Below are 14,704 nucleotides of genomic sequence, written 5' to 3' on the forward strand. Positions count from 1 at the left end.
ACTTGGAGCCTGGAATCGTTCAGCAAGATGAATACTTTCTTTTTTCCTCTTCCCCTAGCCGACTCTTACCAAACCGCTGCCAGTATTGCAGCATACCATCACGCCTCAACGGTGCTGCCTTCCATCACCAACCCCCTACACTGTATATCATCACCACTCCACCCAGCACCCGCCGCAGGAGCCCGCAACTGACAGCACAGAAACTACTCAAAGCCGCCTCCGCCAGCCGCAGAAGGCCACAAGTGTAGCCGTTGCAGAAGTCTTTCCAGACAGTCTCGTCGTCCATGCTGTTTCTTTTTTCCGCAGTGCCGAGTTGGAGGCTGAGGCTGAGGCTGAGGATGTTGGGCGACGAAGGTTGCTTCCGCGGCGCTTTATATATTGCCAGGAGAAGCATGTCCGGTGGACGGGCCAGTGCTAGGAGAAACACGTGCGGTGAACGGACCAGTGCGCGCGTGGTAGGTTGGAGAGATCATGACTTGTGCTGTTTCACATGTGCGCGTCTGTACAAGGAGCATTCAGGCGCGCATGGTAGGATGAAGAAGTTGTGGCTGCTGTTGCCTAACGTGTAGGTGCACGCAAGGAGCATTCGTGTGTGCGTGCCGGGGGAGGGGGGACTTCTATTGCCCAACATTCGGGTTCATGGAAGGAGCATTCGTGCGCGCATGGTATGATGGAGAGGCGGTGACTTTTGCTACTCAACATGTGGCATGCGTGGAAGGAGCATTCGCGCGCGCGTGTGGTATGATGGAGAGATCGTCACTTCTGCCATTCGCCATGTGCATGCGCTCCAGGAGCATTCGTGCGCATGTCTTTCTTGCGTCTACAGTCGATGGAAACAATGGTGTCCAGTTTGGAAAATTCCAGCAGCATTTTTGCGTTGCGCAGAAAAGAAACACCTTGGGTCTGCAATGCGTGACGCGACGCGAGGACACCATGGTGTTTTGGGCAGACGTCACACATCTCACACCTAAGCAGAGAAACAACAAGACGCCAAAAGCAAACACAGCAAAAAAACGAAAAGTAAGAAAAATGAGAAAATAGAAATCAAAAGAGAGAAAAAGTCAAAAAAGTAAAGCACGCCATCGCGATGTCCATTGGCGGAGGAATCTGGTGGCAGCGCGGACGAGAGCGACGAGGGGAGGGGCCGCGATCAAACAGGAACAGCTTGACGGCATCGCGCGTTCCAGGAACGGAAGCCATTGGCTCGCCGGCGGGCTGGCGTGCGTTTAAGCGCGACGGCCCCTCTCGCCCTTGCTTTGCTTGGTTGTAACAGTGGGTCAAAGGGACTGACTGACTGGCTGCGCTGGACTACTGGACTGGGAGCCCGCCCCGGCCGAACGACACGACGCGCACACAAACAAAGGTCGCCGTCATACACCGGCCCGCCTGGAAAATATACCTTACCTGGCCTACCCTATCTGCTTGGTCGCGTTTCGCTCTGCTGCATCTCTTTTTCGGCGACAAGCTTGAACTTCGCGCTTGACCGACGACAGACCTCGACAACGACATTGCTCACGCGACGACGCTTGTTGTTCTTTCAGACGCGACAGACGGTCAGCCTTTATCCTTTTGCGACGGGCGCATCGCACATCTCACTCCACAGCAAGATTATCTTCGGACTCGATCGATTATCCATCACCTGCCACGCGTTTCAAGATGCCGTCTTCCAAGGGAAAGCCGACAGACCCGGAGCTGCGCGAAAAGGTCAAGAAGGGTACGTCGCGTCGTATCGTCACGCGCGTCGCAACGCGAACTAACAACTTGCAGAAGTTCAGAACGAGACGAACAAAGATGGCGGCGGCAAAGGACAGTGGTCTGCATGGAAGGTAAGCTGGCGCGGCTCATTCCAGAGCGCGTTTTGGACGAAGTAGACGGAAAATGTCTCTAATGCGCAAAATCACAGGCATCCAAGCTATCCAAGGAGTACGAAAAGCGCGGCGGAGGCTATGAGAACGACGCCGGGTCCAAGAACGAGCCCAAGAAGGGCGCTCCAGAGAAGAAGAGCGGGCGCAAAAAGGCCAAGGAGGTAGAGAAGGAGGAAGACGAGGAAGACGAGGTCAAAGAGGACGGCGAGCAGGCGGACGAAGACGACGAAGACGACGACGACGACGAGCAAGAGAAGCCCAAGGCCAACACTAGCAAAAAGGCCGTTGGCAAAAAGGACGAGCAGGCCGAGAAGAAGGGCAAGGGCGGCAGGCCCAAAAAGGGCGAGTCGAAGGCGAAGAAGCCGGAAAAGGTGACGCGCGAGGGCACGCGCAAGAGTTCGCGCATCAGCGCGGGATCCAAGCGGGGTGCGGACGGCGGCGGCGGCGGCGACGAGCAAGAGACGAAGAGCAAGAGGGCGAAGAAGTGAGGACTGGACGGTCGGTAGCGCCAGGATGGGCGGTGGTGATTGGGTACGAATGGATATTGGATGCCATGGTTCCAGACAAGCGACGGGCTGGGGCTATTTTTGTCGTGGTCGGCATGCAGGCAGAGACGCTGAGGGGCGCCGACGTCGAATGGAATGGGAATTGTTAGCAATGCGCCTGGAGAATTCGAGGTTGACGACAGCGAGAGCGAGTATTGGGTCAGGGTCGACGAGAGGCGCGGGAGAGAGGGGGAGAGGCAGAGAGGCAGAGACGGAGAGTTGCCCTGGGAAACACCACATGCACGCGCACGGACCATGACAGGGTTCTGCGACACCACCTGCAGACCTACATGTGCCTTACCACTACCGCTGCTGTATCCTATGTACCATGCCGCCACCGTCTTGACACTTGCAGCGCGCTGCCCGCCCCTACCACAACAAAACACCTCGTCCTGCCCTTCTGCTCCCTCAACTCTGCCCTGTCTAATCCATCAATCGACCCTCTCAACCGCTCCTGAAACCCCTCCACCTTGGACCCCATTTTCCGAAACCACCTTCTGCTCCCTCCGCGCCGCCTTCTCGACGCCTCCCGCCTCCTAGCCTCTACCTTCGCTCTCATGTCACGACCTACCTAATGTCCGCCTCTAATTTTTTCCGCAACGCCAAGCGCACTCTGCGCCCCTACGATCCCCTGCCCGGCGGCAACAGCTATCTCGACGATCCCGATGAGGCCTACAGTCTTGAAAAAGACGAGTCCGACTACAACGACTCGTCCGCACATAGCTCGCCATCTACCTACGGTTCTGGCGCAATGCAACCCATGATGCCGCAAAACACTCCAAAGGGATACCGCCACCGCTCAAACTCGATCAAACGCAAGCAGAGCCTCTCTGCCGCCGCCGCCCAGAATGCCTCGACGCCCTTTTACTCCAATCCACGAATCGCCCGCCGCCGATTCTCGCGCTGGTTCGCCCTAGCCCTCGGCAGCTTCGTCGTTTTCTTTATAATCTTGCTCTCGGCCATGGGCCGCCGCTCTCACATCGCCGTCGAGACGGGCATAGCCAAGGAGCCAGATCTCCCGCCACCGTGGGAGGCCTTTCCCTTTCTCAGGCGCTACCATGGCGGCATTCGCACCCTGGTCAACGACTCGGACAACAAGCCCGAATACCCTGGCACTGGCTTCAACGCGAGCGAATTGCTACAAATTGGCGGCAAAGAAGGGCGGGGCCTGCCCAAGAAGCGCGCAGAGACTGGAGGAGAGGGCTGGAGCTTTGAGGACGAGAGGAACAGGGACCACGGCCTGCCGCCCATGCAAGTCATTTCGCCGTACCCGGCATATGGTTCCGCGGAATACATCAAGGAGTATGGCGCCGAGGTCAAGACGTGCTATTTGGATGAAAGGACCAAGCAGCGCATGCCCCAGGTACGCGCCTATCCGGGCGTCGTCAGGGGATCGCCTGAAAACGTCATGGGCTCCTACGAGATTTTTGGCTTGCGTGACGACATTTGTTTTGAGCGCTTCGGGCGTCTGGGTCCGTACGGCTGGGGATACAGCAAAAAGCATGGTGGCAGCGGCGCTGGCATGGAAGGCGATCGCGAGGGTGCCTACCAGGTGTGGCAAGACGACGACCAGGTCGATTTTAGAGAGGTCAAGTGGGCCCAGGTGCAGCAGCGCTGCATCGAGAGCAACAAGCACAGATTCAGGCCTCGTCCCAAGGACATTGGTCAGGCGGACAATCATTTTTACTTTCACGGATTGCAAGAAGAGAAACCACAGGAGGAAGAGCCAGAGACGCCCAAGGTCAAGAGAGATGCAGAAGCGGTCAAAGCGGACGCTGACGAAGGGTCGGGAGCTACGATCAAGCCCTTCAAGCCCGTGGGAGTTGAAGAGGGCACCGAGGAAACAGTGGCAAAGAAGCCGGAGAGTGAATCTGGCGAGGTCAAGCCTTTTCGCGTTGTCAATACGGGCAGTGGAGAAAAATCGAGACAGGCAAAGAAGCCTCTCCCGCGGACCGCCGTCATCATCCGTACCTGGCACGACTTCAACTACGACGACGAGGATTTGTTTTACCTGCGCGCCTTGGTGACGGAGCTTGCTCTCAACTCGGGCGGCGAATACGAGGTGCACTTTCTCATCCACGTCAAGGACAACGACCTTCCCATCTGGTCAGACGAAGAGACGTACCAGCGCGTGCTCGCCGAGTCTCTTCCAGAGGAGTTCCGCGGCATGGGGACCCTCTGGACGGAGCGCCAGATGAGCCTCATCTACGGCGGTCTCGCTGAATCCAACTACCGCGACCTTCCCGTGTACGGCGTCTACCGCAGCACCTATCTTCCCATGCAACACTTTGCCCACATGCACCTGGAGTACGACTTTTTCTGGCACTGGGAGATGGATGCCCGCTACACGGGCCACTACTATCACCTCTTCGACAAAGTGTCGGCCTGGGCACGGGAGCAGCCCCGTAAAGGTCTCTGGGAGCGCAACGCGCGCTTCTACGTTCCCACGGAGCATGGGTCCTGGGATGACTTCAAGCACATGGTGCGCGTACAGACAGAGCACGGCACAGCATCCAAGTCCAACATCTGGAACGGAATGGCCAAAAATGATCCCAATATCCCCGACGACGTCAAAGCCGACGCAGCCCCACGTGCCGACAGACCCATCTGGGGTCCTGAGCACCCAGATGACGATGAAATCGACTCGGAAAATGACCCGCTGCCGCCACGCACCATGGTCGAAGACAAATATCAGTGGGGCGTGGGCGAAGAAGCAGACCTCATCACCCTGAACCCGCTCTTCGATCCCGACGGCACAAACTGGATCCTCGCGGCCGACGTGACTGGATACAACACGACAGCCAAGCTGCCGCCGCGCCGCACGGCCATCATCACAGCCTCGCGCCTCTCGCGCCGCCTGCTACTCCAAATGCACCGCGACACGTCGCGCCGGCGGCGCACCATGTTCAGCGAAATGTGGCCAGGCACCACAGCGCTGCACCACGGGCTCAAGGCCGTATACGCACCGCACCCGGTCTTCATCGACCGGCGGTGGCCGACGGACTTTCTGGCCGCGACCATGAACGGCGGCCGCAACGGCGCGTCGGGCGGCAGCCGGCTTTCCGTCTTCTCGGACGAGCGCCAGCACAACTTCAAGGGCCAGACATGGTACTACAACGCTGGCTTCGCGCCCAATCTGTGGAGGCGCTGGCTCGGCTACGTGGTTGATAATGATGGCGGCCAGCATGAGGAGGTGTGGGGCGAGGGCCGCATGTGTTTGCGTGCGGCCCTGCTGCATCCGGTCAAGGATGTGGAGCTTGTTACGGAGCATCGCGAGGGCGAGTAGTGATTTTAGCTGTGCTGTACGGCCGGAGTTGTCGATATGCGGTGTTGCGTATCAGCTGCAGCTGCAGCTGGCATGTAACCTGAAATGGAGAGGAAGAAGGAGAGAAAAAGCACCTATGCGGGCTGCGCTGAGGAGGCCGTCCTCTCTTTCTGGCGCAGACGACACAACCCTGGTGGACGCGAGAACTGACCTACCTACCTCACGCCCCCGACCAACTCGACTCTTTTCCGCGCCACCGCGTCAAGTCAAGTCCAGCCAAACCACCAAGGCTCGTGGACATGGGCAGTGGGCGCGTGCGTGCGCGCATGCGCTGGATAAAGACCGACGGACGGAGGCAAACGCTCGCAGAGACCAAGGGCCTTGGAGCGCGTGTACCGAGCTAAGGATCACGCTCAGCTTTCCCCATGGCCTCACCAACACCACAACGAGCCGGGACGCTAGGAAAGAAAGACAGAACGAAAGACCGGAGATTTGACCGCTCGCAAACACGTACGCAGCACTACCCCCAGCGTACCACACTCCGCAGACAGACAGACAGACCCACGACATCCTTTCCTCTCCTCTCCCCTCCCTTCTCCCTCTCAGAGGGCCCGCCTCCTCAGAGGGCCCGCCTCGTCTTATCTTGTCCTGTCACGATTGAAACGACAACGAAGCGTATCCTTCCTAGCCCGCGATCGCCACCGAGCAAGCATGCCTGCCTGCGTCGGCTTCTCTGTTTTTTTTTTCTTTCTGGTCTTGTTTGTGTTGGAATTGGTATTGGTATTGCCGCAGCACAGCACATAGGCATCATACATACGTGCGCTGTTTTCTTCTTTTGCTTTCCTTTTCTTCGTGGATTTGTTTTGGCTTGGTTTGAATTGGCTCGACTTGTACAGATGGATGGCTACGACGCGCCAGGGCGCGTGGTGGCACAATGGGCGCGGCAGTGGGCGGGCATAGACATGCGGATGCAGATGGAGAGAGTGGGAAAGAGAGGAAGCGCCTGACTGCCATTGTAATTGCGTAGCGTAGCGTGGCGAGCGTAGTGGAGTGTAGCGGAGCGAGCGGATTGGGGTGTGAGGAGCTTGATAATACATAGACAATACACTGCACAGCCCAGGACTTCATTGACTACTGTCCTGAGTGGTTTCTCTCATCCCGCTTCTCCCTCGCCAACTCCCCGTGAGAGGGTTGAGGTCGTGGTAGACTAAGTAGGCCCAGGGGCACGCGCAGTTGGGGTGGAGCTCTGGGCCTTGGTCACGGTTGCGTTGCGCGCCACGCATGCGATATGTATGTAGATAGTCTTGTTTTGCTCCAAGAGCGCGTCTGGAGTTTTTCGTCTGATTGGCTCCCTCCTCTTTCTTCTTCTCCTTGCTGTGCCCAGGTTGGTCTACTAATGGTCCAGGGAAGGGGATTGTGTGGAGGTGGTTCCCCTGATCCTGCCTGTTTGCGTGCTTCGTCGTTTTCATCATGTCCTCCCCACACCGCGGAAGGACCGCTTCTCTTCCCTCTCTTTTTCTCCCATCTTTTCTCTCTTCGCGTAGGGATATGGCGAGGACCAGGGGGCGTCGCCGGACCCAGCCGGCCGTTATCCCCCTGGCCTGGTGTAAATGTACAGTTATGTAGTCTAGGAGGCTCTTTTGGACACAGCCGTGTCGTCATATCCTGAACGTGTGATCCCAGTTTGGATAGGCATTGGAATGTCTCGATGATTGAAATTGATTGCTTTTGTCTTGTTTGGGCCTTTTAGAGAGAGGCCGCGGCCGCGACGGCGCCGGCGCCTTTGAACGTGGAGGGGCTCGACACGCGCACTTCGATGTCGGGGTACTTCCATTCCATGAATTTGGCCCAGCCTAAATGACGGCGGATGAGTGGTCAGCCGCACAGTCCTCGAGAATCATCGCCATGGATGACTGCAGACTGCAAGCCGGGTAGACACATGGATGGCCAGGCGGCGGGGAGTCTGCCTGCTCTTCCTGCGCCAATGGGTGCGTTGGTGAACACTTACTCCAGTATGCGCACTTGCGGCCAAAGTACTTGCCCAGGTATGGCACGACGACCATGGTGAGCAGCAGCTCGAGTTGCTGCAGGCTCTCGCGCCATTCGCGCTCGGCGTCGTTGTCGTCGTATTCGGAGGAGAGGTCGCCGCTCGAGGACGAGGGCAGCGAGTCGACGTCGTCGTCGGCCGATGTGGAGGAGGGGTGCGAGGGGGGCACCACGAAGGAGCTGGAGCCGGTCATTGATGACATGGCGGTAGTTGCTTGCGGGGAGTGGGTGGGAGGGTGAGGGGCGGTGGGTGTCGAGCTGGCTGGTGAGGGTCGAGGTGGTGTTTAGGAGGGGAGGTTGGTGGAGACGGCTTGTCCGTCCTGCTGCCTCTGGACTCAATGTGCTCGACCAGGCCAGACGTAGAGCCACGGATAGCTTTCCAAGGTCGAGGGTAGGTTGCCGGCCGGGGTGCAGGCGACGATGACGGATGCACGTCGGAGTTTAGCCGGAGATGGACCGGGGGTCCGAGCGCTCGCTTTGAGTTTTGGAGTCATTGTCCTGGCGGGCTCTTTGGTGACGGACCGCCTTCTTGCTCCACACAACAGCCCACCAGAAACAACACCTTCACCCCCGCCCCGGCCAACTTCCATCGACACGGCACCAGTTTGTGCATTGCCCTCGCCGCCGAGACTCCAGCACAAGCCCACGCCGCAATCATGGCCGACACCGAGGTAGGTTCGCTGCATTCTTCTTCAACCTCCAGCTCTTCTACTGTCGACGGCTTTCTTCTCTCTCTCGCTCTCGCACTCAGCTACCATGACGTTGCCTGATAAGTCGTGCCTCAAGCAGCCGCAGAGCCCCGACGCCGAGCGCAAACCCAGGAAGTCGGTCGCATTCGCTGATGGCGCCCAGATTGTTGATGCGGACGGCAACGTCCAGGACGTGAATGGCTCTGTGACGGGCGACAAGGACACGGCCGCAAGCCACAGCCACGACACCGGCGACAAGGCGGTCGACGAGGTGACGGACATGTTCAGCAGCCTCGCCAAAAAGAAGAAGAAGAAGACGAGCAAGCCCAAGGACGGCGATGACGCCGAGACGCCCGCTGCCGACGGCGAGTTTGACCCATCCGCGCTCAAGAAAAAGAAGAAGAAGAAGAAGGTCGACCCGGACGACTTTGAGGCCAAGCTGGCCGAGGCCGGCGCCGTTGGCGAGGACAAGGAGGAAGAGGCCGAACCCGTTGAGGACGCGGTCCAGGAGGGCGACATGGAAAAGGGCACCGGCATCTGGGCCCACGACAACCAGACCCCCATCAACTACAACCTCCTCCTCTCGCGCTTCTTCACCATGCTGCATTCGCACCACCCCGACCTCGCCTCGAGCGGCGGCAAGAGCTACAAGATCCCCCCGCCCCAGTGTCTGCGTGAAGGCAACAAGAAGACCATTTTCGCCAACATTGCCGAGATTTGCAAGAGGATGAAGCGTACCGACGAGCACGTCACCCAGTTCCTGTTCGCCGAATTGGGTACCAGCGGTAGCGTGGACGGCAGCAGGCGGTTGGTCATCAAGGGTCGTTTCCAACAAAAGCAGATTGAAAACGTCCTCAGGCGCTACATTGGTGAGATCTCCGGCTTTCTGAAGCTTGACTTATATTCTGACCTGCTTTAGTCGAGTACGTCACCTGCAAGACCTGCCGCTCCCCGGACACCGAGCTCAGCAAGGGCGAGAACCGTCTGTACTTCGTCACCTGCAACTCGTGCGGATCCCGTCGCAGTGTCACGGCCATCAAGACCGGTTTCTCGGCCCAGGTCGGCAAGAGAAGGAGGCAACAGGGTTAAACTACCCTCCCTTCTCCAACACATTTTGCAGATGTCCAACCTGGATATCGGCATTTCGAGTCTACGAGTGTGGGTTGCAAAAGTGGATTTTTGGGGCGTCACGCTTGGAAAAAGGCCGTGGTGATGATTTGATGGCTTCATTTTCCGGGCGACGTCCGAATGCATGACGAGCGTCTGCAAAGCAAGCGGCCAGCACGGCATCTGTCTAGACCGGTGGAACTTGGGTTGGTGGAGTGGCGGTGGTGTTGCCAGGGGCAAAGCATCCAAATGGCATTCGGCTCCCGTTTCTTTCCTTACTACCCTCTTCCCCTCGACACCTTGGAGCGATGAAGGATGTGTATTGTAGTTGAGAGGCGAGAAGGGGACTGCATATGCGCCAATCAAAAGTGGCATTCAGCTAGACCGCTCATGGGCTGTTTTCTCGTGATGTCCTTCCCCAAACCAAGCACGAGCAAGCGACATTCGGAATTATCGTGGCCCGCATGTCGTCTACAATGCATACGTCTACAATGCATGCAAAGTGCAAGGTACAAGCGCTTGCGGAGGCACCGTGAATAGTGCTGCAATTTTTGGTCGAGGAAGTCTGCGTGGAGAAATTATCCCTGTCGCCCTCGCCGCCCCCCGACCCCTCCATCCCTCCACCCTTGGAAGACCAGTGCGCACCTTTCACTCGTCCGCCGCGTCCCATCCACCCACCTGTCACTGCCCCGGTCGACCGTAAGCGCCGGGCTACACCAATCACAAAGCATGCAGTCTTGCCGCCCACAACCTGCGGACTCGGCGTGCGTGGTCGTCGGCGAATCGAATCGCGGCAGACGTGGCCACAAATGGATGGGGGTGGATGAGACGGGGGAATTCTTACGACCGCCTGGTTTGACTTGCTGACTGGCCGTCTTTGACGTCTCGGGAAAGATTATGGACGAATCGCGTCGCTCTCTGCGTACGCACCCGCGTACTCTGCTGCTGTCCTTGCAAGTCCTTTACCCTCTCGTAAGAAAACAACCGCTTACGCAGACATGGAGCTGGTCTGCCGCTCGGAGGTGTTCTCGAGAGCGCAACAATGCGATCGCCGCAGGGAAGCTGGCGCTACCGCGACGACCGGGGGCTCCCTCTCTCTGGGGCTCACATATATGCTGATGCAGTCGCCGGCGGCGGCGCGCTGCTCGAGCAGACCATACTTTCAATCGTACATTGCATGCCTACCCCGTGGTGAGTGAGGTGGGTCTCTTCTGCTGTCTTCTGCTCCGCTTGGTCATTCGTCCTTCCCAGCTCGATCTTCTGTTGGTCTTCGAGTTCGATTGTCGCTGTATTTCCAGCTACTTGCGCCGCGTCGTCAATTCTTTTTTACCGCTTTCAGGCCCCGCTGCTGTGGCCTTGTGAGTGTTGCCTGTCACAAATTCGACACGCTGCTGTCCAAGAAAACACGGGGCTGACGGGCTGCACTACGGCTGAACTGGGCTCATTTGATTGGAGAGGAAGAGAGAGGAGAGCTTCGAGTCAGACTGCTGTGCTGCTTGTCCAACGTCATCGCCGGTCTTAGCTCGCTTCTTGCCTTGCTTCTGTCGAGCGGAAAGGCTGTGAAGAACAACCGCCTTGGAACCGGTTCTCGAGCCTTGTTGCGATTGAGCTGCCAGAACAATGTCTGGATACGGATCGCAAGGCAGTCCGCCTCCTGCTGTCGCAGGGCAGGCGCAGTATTTTCCTCGTGAGTTTGTTCTCTTGTTTGAATTTCAAATTGAATTCTGCTGATTGAGGTGCAGCTCCGCCGCAAGGTAGTGATTTTCCCAAGCACTTTCAGAATAGATTTGAGCAAGGTGTTGATCAGAACGCAGACGGACAAGGACCGCATTACCCACCACCTCCGCCGCCCCAGCAGCAACAGCAATTCTTCCCGCCTCCTCCGCAAAGCCCGCCGGCTTCTCAACAGCATTTCAATCCTCCCCCGCAGAGCCCTCCGGCGGGCCAACAGCATTTCAACCACCCTCCACAAAGCCCGCCGGCGTCTCAGCAACACTTCAATCCTCCCCCGCCTCCGGCGTCCTCTGGAAATCCAGTCGAGCATGTGGTTTATCATGGGACTCCACCGCCTGCAGCACATCAGCATGTCCAACAGTACACTCAGCCCCCCGCACCAGGAGGCAACGTTGGACATCACGCGAACCCGTCTCCGCCTCCTTTCGCTGCACCTCCCACTCCAGGTTATCCTCCAAGTTACTCCCAACAGACAGCACCACCGGCAGGCTACCAGTCCGAAAAGACGGCTCCACCTCATACGGCACCGGCTTCTGGCTACACATCCGAAAAGCAGGCACCCAGCCAAGCGCCAACGCAGCAGCAAATGCAGCGCATGTCCACATTCAACTCGAACGCGCCAGGCCAAATGCCCGGCGGCGCACCATCACAGACGCACTTCGTCGGCGTGGGCACGACACAAGACGACGTGGGCACATTCAACGGCGGCAGCTACCGCATCAGCCACCGCGACACCAACACGGTGCTCACGATCCAACTGGCCATGGGCTGCCCCGTCAGCGCCAAGCCGGGCGTCATGTTCGCCATGTCGCCGACCATCACGCTCAAAGGCTCGGTCAAGTTCAGCATGAAGAAGCTGATTGCCGGCGGCGACATGGCAAACAGCACGTACACGGGGCCCGGCGAGCTGCTGCTCGCGCCCCAGGCCCTCGGCGACGTCACCAACATTCGCCTCGGCGGCAATGAGACGTGGAGTGTGAGCAAAGACGCCTTTTTGGCGTCGACCCAGGGCGTCGTCAAGGAGTATAAGAGTCAGGGCTTGACCAAGGCCATGTTCTCGGGCGAGGGCCTGTTCGTGTATAAGATGAGCGGCGCGGGCATCGTGTGGATCACTAGTTTTGGCGCCATTTTGCGCAAAGATGTACGTCTTTCACCCCATCATTTTTTCTTCTCTTCTTCCCGTCCATACGTTTCCCCTTAAAACCATCCCTACCTCCAGCTGCTTGCTGACAAATCCCCATTATAGCTCGTCGAAGGCGAAAAGCACATTGTCGACAACGGCCACCTCGTCGCCTGGAGCTGCAAGTACGTCCTCGAGCGCGTCGCCAGCGGCGGTATAGTGTCGGGCCTCGTGTCTGGCGAGGGCCTGGTGTGCAAGTTTACCGGGCCGGGCACTGTGTTCATGCAAACGCGCAACCCGGCTGCTTTTGCTACTTGGTTGGCAGCGCATAGCGCGGCGAGTGGGTAGATTTCTGCACCGAGGACAGGTGGTGTTTGATAGGTGCGGCGTGACGGTCAATTCTGCTCCATGGTCGATTGCGTCCTGGCAATGGGGTGCTTTTGCTGTATGGGGGCTGATGAGTTCGGCGTAAGCTTGTGCTGTGTCTGCTCGTCCCGGGGGCAAATTTGTCACTTTTGTATTACTATTCTACTATTGCTTTCCACTATTTTCTACGAACGCCTGCCCCTACTTATGGTTGCGAGAGAGTTGCAGCCATTATTCACTCTTCTAGTGCTTTGAACTGTTCCTATCACAACCCTCACTTTTAAGCCCCCGCTTGCCTAGTCGTCATCGATTTCGGAGAACCAGCTTACCAAGTCAGAATGACTAAGAGGCCGAAACCTGCTGTGCTTTCTTAGCACTCTATATCTCCAATTGTTTAACCACTTTTTGCGCAGCGTCTGTTTCGGGATGTACGTCTCCGACGCCCGTAGGTGACTGCAGATCCAATCAGTCATTCTGCCTCATCCAGAGAGGACGAATCGTGGCAGAGGCAAACTCACTCGAATGAAAACTCCTTTGGCAAGTCGCGGACGGGTTCAATTTCCAACATCCTCTTTGGTTTCCAAATCGGAGAGTTCAAGATTTGCGTCTCGAGGCGGTTCAGGATGACGTCCTTGTTTTTGCGGCGCCGAGGGCGCGTAAATAGGATCTGGTTCGACCAGTCGGGCTCGCCAGGGGTGTAAAAGTCGGTGTTGATGAAGCAATCGTCTTCGGGGTGGAAAACAAAGGCGACGACCCACGTGCAGCAGCAAGCTTGTCTGTTTAGCTTGCAGGAACAGTCCTTGGTGGGGTCTTTGACAGTGACAGGGCGCGGGCCCCTGACGGTTCTGGGCAGCATGGGGAGGAGCTCGTAGGCCCTGGACGCCATCAGCTGCATTTTTTCCTCGACCTGGTCGCAGAACTCTATGGGGTCGGTGGGGAACGGTTGGAAGCGGTGCGAGAAGTTGGCCTGTATTCGGAGCATGCGGATTTGTGGGCAGAGCCGGAGCAGGCGGAAGAGCCACAGTGTCTCTTCCACCATGAAGGCGTACGGCGCCTTGTTGTCGAGTTTCAGCGACGTCGTTACGAATCGCACGTTGGCCAGGACGCCCATCGTGGACAGGGGTTTGAGCGTCTCGAATGACGGCCCGAGGGGCTCGAATCGGAATGGACCAAACGGGTTCAGCTCAATGACGGCTTTGCGGAAGTAGACGCCGAGGAGTTCGCGATGGATTTGCTTGCAGGCGAGTAGCATTGACATGCTAATTCCATGGTGGGCGCGGCGAATTTTTACTTCGCAGTCTGCTCGGTCTTTCATTTCGATCTCGTCTCTGTTTATCCATTCCATCGATTGCCACCAGGGGCCACGGTTCTTGAGGCCATTTCTGTATCTGCGATTTTCCTTCACCACGAGCGTGACGTAGTCTCCCTGCACTAATTCTTTCCAGATCATCTCGCGAATCTCAGGCGGAAGGCCAAGCAGCATGCTGCTTTGCTTGGGCTGACTGCGGCGCAGTGGCGCTTTGTACTCCATGTATTTGAGTCGGAGCGCATCCTTGAGCGCCTGTAGTTTGACTGAGAAATTGGAACGGCGTGAAGGCGGCTCAAGATTGATGCTTTGGACGAAAGTTTTAAGGAAGGCGGTCGGGACAGGATCCACTGGCTCAATGGCAGTTGAAATGGATGCGTTTTGGACAAGATCATCGTCAGATGTATCCGAGACTTTATTTGCAGGCTCCATTGGTGATGTTTTGATGAGATGAGATGAAAAGCGCGACGATTGCGTCAGCAAGTCGCCTTCAGAGGGCTCCATCGATGGTGCTCCGATAGAATGAGACGAATAACGCGACAAACGCGTCGGAAAGTCGCCTTCAGAGGTATTTGGGAGTCGGCGAGGGTTTGGGACTTTTGAACAGGCGGTTCGTGATTTTCAAGGTCCACTCTGACTGTGGTCCGGCGACACGCTTAAT

The 14,704-nt window shown here is 57.6% G+C and overlaps 7 protein-coding genes across 7 annotated transcripts; 5 read left to right on the forward strand and 2 right to left on the reverse strand.

The window, feature by feature from the left end:
* Positions 1-1,428: 1,428 nt before the first annotated feature.
* J3D65DRAFT_201955 (uncharacterized protein) lies at positions 1,429-2,826 on the forward strand. Its single transcript, XM_066794418.1, has 3 exons — positions 1,429-1,714; positions 1,768-1,826; positions 1,904-2,826. The coding sequence occupies exons 1-3, from the start codon at positions 1,657-1,659 to the stop codon at positions 2,351-2,353; spliced, it is 567 nt and encodes a 188-aa protein (XP_066658420.1). The 5' UTR covers positions 1,429-1,656; the 3' UTR covers positions 2,354-2,826.
* Positions 2,730-5,696, forward strand: J3D65DRAFT_583355 (uncharacterized protein; the record flags this gene model as incomplete). The annotated part of the gene is made up of 2 exons (XM_066797729.1): positions 2,730-4,059; positions 4,240-5,696. The coding sequence occupies exons 1-2, from the start codon at positions 2,985-2,987 to the stop codon at positions 5,694-5,696; spliced, it is 2,532 nt and encodes an 843-aa protein (XP_066658421.1). The 5' UTR covers positions 2,730-2,984.
* A 202-nt stretch (positions 5,697-5,898) lies between these two features.
* On the forward strand, positions 5,899-6,807 carry J3D65DRAFT_201940 (uncharacterized protein). The gene has a single exon (XM_066794417.1). The coding sequence runs from the start codon at positions 6,101-6,103 to the stop codon at positions 6,680-6,682; it is 582 nt and encodes a 193-aa protein (XP_066658422.1). The 5' UTR covers positions 5,899-6,100; the 3' UTR covers positions 6,683-6,807.
* A 614-nt stretch (positions 6,808-7,421) lies between these two features.
* Positions 7,422-7,924, reverse strand: J3D65DRAFT_664550 (uncharacterized protein; the record flags this gene model as incomplete). Its single annotated transcript, XM_066802746.1, has 2 exons — positions 7,422-7,528; positions 7,684-7,924. The coding sequence occupies 2 exons, from the start codon at positions 7,922-7,924 to the stop codon at positions 7,422-7,424; spliced, it is 348 nt and encodes a 115-aa protein (XP_066658423.1).
* Positions 7,925-8,477: 553 nt separating this feature from the next.
* J3D65DRAFT_664551 (domain found in IF2B/IF5-domain-containing protein) lies at positions 8,478-9,499 on the forward strand (the record flags this gene model as incomplete). The annotated part of the gene is made up of 2 exons (XM_066802747.1): positions 8,478-9,279; positions 9,330-9,499. 2 exons carry the CDS (start codon positions 8,478-8,480, stop codon positions 9,497-9,499), a joined length of 972 nt encoding a protein of 323 aa, XP_066658424.1.
* A 1,638-nt stretch (positions 9,500-11,137) lies between these two features.
* On the forward strand, positions 11,138-13,121 carry J3D65DRAFT_689838 (tryptophan RNA-binding attenuator protein-like domain-containing protein; the record flags this gene model as incomplete). Its single annotated transcript, XM_066803896.1, has 4 exons — positions 11,138-11,204; positions 11,332-11,709; positions 11,875-12,392; positions 12,498-13,121. 4 exons carry the CDS (start codon positions 11,138-11,140, stop codon positions 12,717-12,719), a joined length of 1,185 nt encoding a protein of 394 aa, XP_066658425.1. The 3' UTR covers positions 12,720-13,121.
* Positions 12,877-14,651, reverse strand: J3D65DRAFT_202110 (uncharacterized protein). Its single transcript, XM_066794420.1, has 2 exons — positions 13,256-14,651; positions 12,877-13,190 (listed from the first exon to the last, which is right to left on the reverse strand). The coding sequence occupies exons 1-2, from the start codon at positions 14,545-14,547 to the stop codon at positions 13,034-13,036; spliced, it is 1,449 nt and encodes a 482-aa protein (XP_066658426.1). The 5' UTR covers positions 14,548-14,651; the 3' UTR covers positions 12,877-13,033.
* Between the last annotated feature and the right edge of the window lie 53 nt (positions 14,652-14,704).

The sequence above is a fragment of the Phyllosticta citribraziliensis genome, assembly GCF_038025025.1.
Source record: "Phyllosticta citribraziliensis strain CPC 17464 chromosome Unknown J3D65scaffold_2, whole genome shotgun sequence".
In the NCBI taxonomy this organism is placed as follows: Eukaryota; Fungi; Ascomycota; class Dothideomycetes; order Botryosphaeriales; family Phyllostictaceae; genus Phyllosticta; species Phyllosticta citribraziliensis.

Bases quoted from the DNA above. Each gene is read 5' to 3' on its own strand.
- J3D65DRAFT_201955 (XM_066794418.1), top strand. From the start codon at position 1,657: ATGCCGTCTTCCAAGGGAAAGCCGACAGACCCGGAGCTGCGCGAAAAG. The intron at 1,715-1,767 runs GTACGTCGCGTC...AACAACTTGCAG, and splicing joins GCGCGAAAAGGTCAAGAAGG to AAGTTCAGAACGAGACGAAC. The intron at 1,827-1,903 runs GTAAGCTGGCGC...GCAAAATCACAG, and splicing joins GACAGTGGTCTGCATGGAAG to GCATCCAAGCTATCCAAGGA.
- J3D65DRAFT_201940 (XM_066794417.1), top strand. From the start codon at position 6,101: ATGGCCTCACCAACACCACAACGAGCCGGGACGCTAGGAAAGAAAGAC.
- J3D65DRAFT_202110 (XM_066794420.1), bottom strand. From the start codon at position 14,547: ATGGAGCCCTCTGAAGGCGACTTGCTGACGCAATCGTCGCGCTTTTCA. The intron at 13,191-13,255 runs GTGAGTTTGCCT...TTGGATCTGCAG, and splicing joins CCAAAGGAGTTTTCATTCGA to TCACCTACGGGCGTCGGAGA.